General features: G+C 35.6%; 1 protein-coding gene across 1 annotated transcript in view; it reads right to left on the minus strand.

Moving 5' to 3' along the window:
* The window catches only part of LOC143035654 (acyl-coenzyme A thioesterase 1-like), a 27,239-nt gene that overhangs the window by 13,364 nt on the left and 6,375 nt on the right, over positions 1 to 7,500 (minus strand). Inside the window, exon 3 of the mRNA XM_076202521.1 lies at positions 3,377 to 4,241. Within this exon, the coding sequence (XP_076058636.1) occupies positions 3,377 to 4,241 (865 nt within the window). The remainder of the gene's footprint in view (positions 1 to 3,376; positions 4,242 to 7,500) is intronic.

The raw sequence follows: 7,500 nt of genomic DNA on the forward strand, positions 1-7,500 counted from the left end.
CATTTAAGGACAGACATCCCCCAAATCAGGCTCGCCCAAAATGGCTTGACAAAGAAACTGAAAAAGTATTGTTAAAGTTATGTATTAATACAGAGAGATTTAAAATAGAAAAAAACGACAATACGAAATGAATATCGCTGATAAATCCAAAGAGAATCCTAAAGAATTCTAGTTACATTAGAGATAAAAAGGTTGTTAGGAATCACATTGGTCCACTATTATCTGCTGCCGGTCAACTTGAATATTCAAGTGAAGGAATGTGTGATATTTTAAACAAATATTTCAACTCAGTATTCGTAAACGAAACACCTCAAAGTGAACTCCAAACTGAAACCTGTGAAAAGTCTAGAGTAAACTTACTACGGTAAATATAACAAAATAAAAAAAATAAAAGGTGTATAGAGAAACTCAAAATTAATAAAACACCAGGGCCTGACGGTTGGCATCCAAGAATCTCAAAGAAAATGTAAAATGAGATTATTGTTCCATTAGAAATTATTTTCAAGAAATCCATCATATCCGCAGATGTCCCAAGAGAATGGAAGCTAGCTAACGTTACTCCCATATTCAAAAAAGGTCACAAAAAGGATCCAAATAACTACAGGCCTATAAGTTTGACTTCAATCGTAGGAAAAATGATGGAAACTATCATCAGAAATGCTATCGAACATCAGTTACAAATCAACTGTTTGATAAATGATAGCCAGCATGGTTTCAAACGGAAACGTTCTTGCGTGACTAACTTACTCGAATTCTACAACACAGTTATCTCGAGTTATGACAAAAGAAACTATATAGATTTAATATATCTAGACTTTGTAAAAGCTTTTGATACCGTCCCCCACGAAAGACTGCTTACTAAGTTAGGTTCACACGGAATAAGTGGTAGCCTATTTAGTTGGACTAGTAATTGGTTGAATGATCGAAAACAGAGAGTTGTTTTAAATGGAAAAAAATTTGAATGAAAAAATGTTACGAGTGGAGTTCCTCAGGGTTCAGTTCTTGGGCCACTTCTATTCATAGTATATATATAAATGATATAGACCCCGGACTAAAGTCTACTGTTTCCAAATTTGCTGATGATACAAAGCTGTGCGGAATGGCAAATGATTACTTAAACCAATTAGATATTCAAGAAGATTTAGATAAATTACAGCAATGGTCTGAAAAGTGGCTAATGAAATTTAACACAAGTAAATGCAAGGTAATACACATAGGTAAAAATAACAGTAAGTACGATTACAAGTTATTTGGAAATATGTTAACAAAAGTGGATAGTGAAAAGGATCTCGGTGTAATTATCAGTAACGATCTCAAATCATTTAAGCAGTGTATTTCAACCTCTGAGAAAGCAAATGATATTCTAGGACTGATTGAACGATCTTTTGATTTCAAAAGTCCATCTCTCATAAACAAGCTATATAAATCGTTAGTTCGTCCACATTTGGAATATGCTGTTTCCGTATGGTCACCGAATCTCACCAAAGACATTGACAGATTGGAAAAAGTACAACGGCGAGCCACAAAACTGATTCCAAATATCAAAAATAAATCATACGAAAATCGACTAAAACATATGAATCTGTTTTCCTTAAAAAAAAAAAAAAAAAAAAAAAAAAAAAAAAAAAAAAGTAGACTCCGAGGTGACTTGATACATATCTTTAAGATTCTAAAGGGAATTGACATCAAAAGTGACAAAATTTTCACACTGAATGAGAATCAGACAAGAAGCAATGGTCTCAAACTGTCCGGAAATAGATTTAATTTGGAAGTGGATAGAAACAACTTCGCCAACCGTGTAGTTAATGAATGGAATAAACTTCCTGCAGAGCCAGTACAACGTAGTTCAGTTCGAAGCTTTAAGAATCATTTCGATAAACACCTAAGCAAGATGCTGTAATGACTATAATTTATTTTATATTATTTTTTATCATTTGCCTGTTTGTTTATCATTATTTGCTTGATTCTCATTTATTATTAGTTATATATCAATTTATCATTATTTACTATTTACCTGTTTGTTCATTATTTAACTATACCTATGCATTGATGTATTTTATATTTTATTTACATCATTATAATTTTCATTTATTTATTTTTTTATTATCTTATCTATTTATTTATTTATTCATCATTATTATGATTTTTCGCATCCGACTTAGCTATGGACAAAAAGGTCTCCTGCCGGCATGCTCTTTCTTTGTAATCCTTTGTAATCCTTTGTACAAGTGACTAATAATGATAATAATAATAGAAATAAATTTATTTGGCAATGAATCAAATACATGAAGTGCAGATAATGAAAAGAACACAGATTGAAATTATAATTACAATTGCCGAGGATAACACAAAAAAAAAAAAAAAAAACGTTTATTTTCATTGTGGTTTTCATCAGACTGTTTTTCTACACTAAGTTACTCCGACAACATACGAAGGCGTTAAGAGGACCAGAGACAGTCATGAGTAATACCAATCAGTACACATATGACACATAAACATTATTATAGATTTGCTAACACTACTAAAATGTTCGTAACACGAGGGATATTGAGACCAAGACTTGAGCACCATCACAATAAAGGAACATTGCATTATGCATCAGGAACAAAAACAAAATGTTACTAAAAGGTACCAAAACAGTAAGAGTGAGTACCAGATCAGTGGAGTACCATTAGTGATATACTACATTATTCTACTGCTGTAGTAGTAAGTGTAGGACAATAAAGGGGAGGTCTATCCCAGTGTAAGAGTAAATATCAAGTACCACGGGATAGAAGATAGCAGGCCATCAACAATATCAATGTCAACATGTTGCTATAGTGAATGCTACATGGCAGCTTGGGTCACATATTAATTACAAAATTTACTTGTACCTCAGGACAGAGTGGGCAATTACATATTAGTTTGAGCACCAGGAAGTAGTACATTATAATCTGAAGCACCACAGGTAGGGTACAGGGGACCAGTATTCGTATGAGTAAAACAAGAAGCTCGAGAGGAAGGTCCAATTACCTTGTTGCCTGGTACCCTGATTCACCAGGCTTGTATTATGCTCAGATTATAACTGTTCTCGGACCATACCGGAAACATATACCATACTATGACAAGCAAAACAAAACTGGAAACCAGTTTTGAACATCAAATATTGTTATACTAAGCTAAACCTCTGAAAGACAAAAGGGGAGGTCAGAATAGCTATGAAGGAACGCAGATTTGGCTGGTATTACTCATGGAGTCTGGTACCCCTCATTGTGCTAGTAGTATATACAATCAAGGCTGTTCTCGGTCCATAGCTAAGATTGCCATAATCTCTTAATAGTCATTATAATACAATTTCATCTTTTTAGAATCCCTGAGTCTTTTTTAAACTCCTTACTTTAGGTTCATGAATAAGTTTCTTTTCGAAAAGATTTTGTATACTTTGCCAGGAAATTTCCACAGCTGTGGTCGTGTTCAAGTCGTCCCCGCACATTGAGAAAAGAGGAAAATATCTTAAATGAGCGTCGACATTGGGTATCTTGATGGGAAGAATGGGGTTGTGATTGAAATAAGGCATTTCCAGCTTGTGACCATCTACTGGGAGAGTAAGAATGTGCACATTATCTTTCCCGTGGACCCAAACACGCTCTAGGAGGTCCAAGTTTGCTCTGCATGCAAAACCACTATCACGGTAACCCGTTATGAGAAGAACATCACAATCATCAGGGACTTTTTCAATTGGAAGGCTTTTAGGGTGATTTGGAGTGTGTGAGGACGCGGGTAGGTCAAACTGGTGTATTCCCTTCTTTTCAGGTTCGATAATAGAAAACACTTGTTTTCCCTTGTAAGTAAATAGAAAATGTTCTTTGGAACGTTGTTTCCGTTGATAGACACAACTGCTTTGATTAGACATTGTCGCAAGCATTATAGCCATCTCGGAAGAGTTACAAGATCCTAACACCCCCATCGATCCTTTCTGACACTCCTCATGCCCTTGGACGTAATCTAAGGCTTCCTCGAAGTACTCTAGGGGAACCGAGGTCAGCTTTCCTGTTAAGTCTTTGTACTTCAAGAATTCAAGAACAAACGAAGCAAAACCATGAGACACCAGAAGAGCAGACCGCTGATCCAGGAATCCAACGGTCGTCCCGTACATGTCCAGGATGGAAGGGTGGGATCCGGGTCTTGCCGGAAGAAACAGGGTTCCCCGGATCATTTCTCCTTGAACAACAATCCTTCTCACACCCGGAGCCATTGCAGCTCTGGAAAAGGTTGCGGTACAGAGAGACCATAGCAGACAACAGTTAGAGTACAGTTCGTCCTTTTCTAGGTGTCCTGGTAAAACTATCAGTTTATACTGTCGAAAAGGAAGAAAAACAGCTTGATAATGTACAGAGCGAAATTACACTGTTGCATAAAAATAATGCAGACAGAAAAAAATTGTAACGACGCCTTAAAAGAACCTAACTTAATAATAGTACATGCATACATATACCAAAGGCTTTTTTCCTTCTTACAAGAGAGGTTGCCAAAAAGAAGCACAATAATAGCAATGATAATGCCCTTGAGTTTTACAGATTGGGAGCCCGCCTCTCTGTTTTCAATGATACTCTGGTCTTTCCAAGGAGTTCTTTGGGAAGAAACGTTAGACTTGTCTATGATGTGATAGAATAATGCTGTTTCTGTCAGCAGTTTATATTTGCAGGAAGGGGACCATTGTCTAGTTGGAAGATCTCCTTATGCGAAAGGTTGGAGGATATACAGTCAAAGATGTTACAGGTAGCTCTTGGATTCTGTGGCGTAGTGCTATAACGTGCCCTGGCATTCGACACGAACAGGGCACCGTAGAGTTGCACAGTAGTGTTGTAGGGTTCCCCAACCACTAGACGCTTTACAGTACAAGGACTCTTTACCACGGCCACAAGGCCTTCATTCATACATATGTACCAAGGCGTGGCATCGTCTTCCTTCTGCGTAAGGAGAACGACGTTGCCCCCTCGTCAGTCTATACCAGAGTGAAGGGTGAGGGCGTGGGTTTGTAAGTATGCATGTATGTATGTATTTAAGTATGTATGTATGTATGTATGTATGTATGTATGTATGTATGTATGTATGTATGTATGTATGTATGTATGTATGTATGTATGCATATATGTATGTATGTATGTAAGTATGTATGTATATATGTATGCATGTTTGTATGTATGCATGTACACATGTATGAATGTAAGTATATATATATATATATATATATATATATATATATATATATATATATACATGCATATATCATTGCAGAAACTGAAGTTCTAGCAGGGTACCGGAGACGTAATATTAGGAGTAGGGCCAATCCAAACGGGAATATCTTCACAATTGTATTTGTGCCCAATGTCTGATTAAAATAAAGATTTGTGAAGATGATCCCAACTGGATTGGTCCTACTCCTTATATATATATACATATGTATATATATATATATATATATATATATATATATATATATATATGTGTGTGTGTGTGTGTGTGTGTGTGTGTGTGTGTGTGTGTGTGTGTGTGTGTGTGTGTGTGTGTGTGTGTGTGTGTGTGTGTGTTTACCTAATTGTATTTACCTAACTGTAGTATATAGGAAAGGAGCAATGCTCTTTGGGTTCCGTCTCCTATTATCTAATTTTCTCATATGCCTAGACTCAAATGCATGTACAGTTCCCTCTCAAGCTATATCCTTGATTTCAAATCATCATATTCAAAATTCAACTCATGGATTGTTTGAGCTTGGCCTATATTACCGTCTAAGCTATTCCACATATTTACCCATCTATACAGATTTTTTTTTTCTTCACAACCTTTCAATATGTGGTCTTTCTTAATCCCATGACCTATTAAATCCCTCCCGTCTTTAATCAAAGCATCTCTTCTGTCAATGCAATCTATCCGCTTTAATGACCTGAACACTGTTATCATGTCAGCTCTTTCTCTCCGATCTTTCAAAGTTGGTAGACCCACTGCTTTTAGTCTCTCCTCATGTAGTTTATCTGGCAAGTTGTGGACTAGTTTGGTTGCTGCCCTTTGTATACTACAATCTTGCTTATATCCTTCACTCTGTGTGGGGACCATACCACTGATACATATTCCAGTCTTGGACGTATCAGTATCTCGAGTTTTTCCATCTTCTCTTCATACATATAATGGAACGCCACTTTAATCTTCTGCAGTAGTCCATATGTCTCTCCTATAATCCTGCTGACATGTCTGTCAGGTGACAGGTTGTCTTGTATCAAGACTCCTAAGTCTTTCTCCTAATTTTTTTTTGTAATGGGTTTACTTCCCAAGTAATATCTGAAGGATTAAAGATGGCCTTATACAGCTATTGCCTATTTCCCGTGCTTTGCGTTTTTTTTTTTTTTTTTTTTTTTTTTTTTTTTAGATAAAGTACAGCAGTGGTCTGAAAAGTAGCTAATGAAATTTAATACAAATGCAAGGTTATGCACATGGGTAAAAATAACAGTAAGTACAATTACAAGTTGGAAATACGTCAACATAAATGGATAGTGAAAAGGATCTTGGCGTAATTATCAGTAACGATATCAAATCATCAAAGCAGGGTATTTCAGCATCTGAGAAAGCAAATAAAATTCTAGGACTGATTGCGCGATCTTCAAAAGCCCACCGAATTGCATTAAAGATATTGATAGATTGGAAGAAGTACAACAGCGAGTCACAAAAATTATTCCAAATGTAAAAAATAAATCATTCGAAAATCGACTTAAGCATATGGAATCTATTTTCCATAAAAGAGCGTAGACTCAAATGACTTGATACAGGTCTTAGACATTCTAAAGGAGATTGACAACATCAAAAGTGACAAAATTTTCACACTGAATGAGAATCAGAAAGAAATAGTATTTTTTTTTTTTTTGGGGGGGGGCAGCATTCTCAACCTTTCCCAGTGTTTAATCCCCCCCCCTTCTCCTCTTCTTACCCCCTTCTTCTTTTCTCTCCCCGTTCCCTCCTTTCCTCTTATCTAATCTCAAGCATATGTATCTCAATTTGTACTTGAAAAAGCTGTAATAAGCGAAACGTCGTACAAATAAAGGCTCCGTCCTCATTTGGTGTTTAACTCGTGAAAGAAATAATAGTCTCAAATTGTCAGACAATAGATTTAATTTGGAAGTGGGTAGAAACAACTTTACCAAACATGTAGTTAATGAATGGAATATACTTTCTACAGAGGCAGTGCAATGTAGTTCAGTTCGAAGCTGACTCGTTTAGATAAGCACCTAAGCAAGATGCTGTAATGCCTGCCATTTATTTTATATTTGTTTATTTGTTTGTTATTATTTGTCTGTTTGCTTATTATTATTCAATTATTATTTATTATTTATATTATTATCATTTTTATTCACTTATTTATTTTTCATTATTATAATTTTTCGCATCCGCCTTGGTTATGGAACAAAAGGTCTCCTGTTCGCATGCTCCGCTTTTGCAATCTTGTGTAATATATATATATATATATATATA

The sequence above is a fragment of the Oratosquilla oratoria genome, chromosome 19 (genome assembly GCF_046742065.1).
Source record: "Oratosquilla oratoria isolate Oo_2021 chromosome 19, ASM4674206v1, whole genome shotgun sequence".
In the NCBI taxonomy this organism is placed as follows: Eukaryota; Metazoa; Arthropoda; class Malacostraca; order Stomatopoda; family Squillidae; genus Oratosquilla; species Oratosquilla oratoria.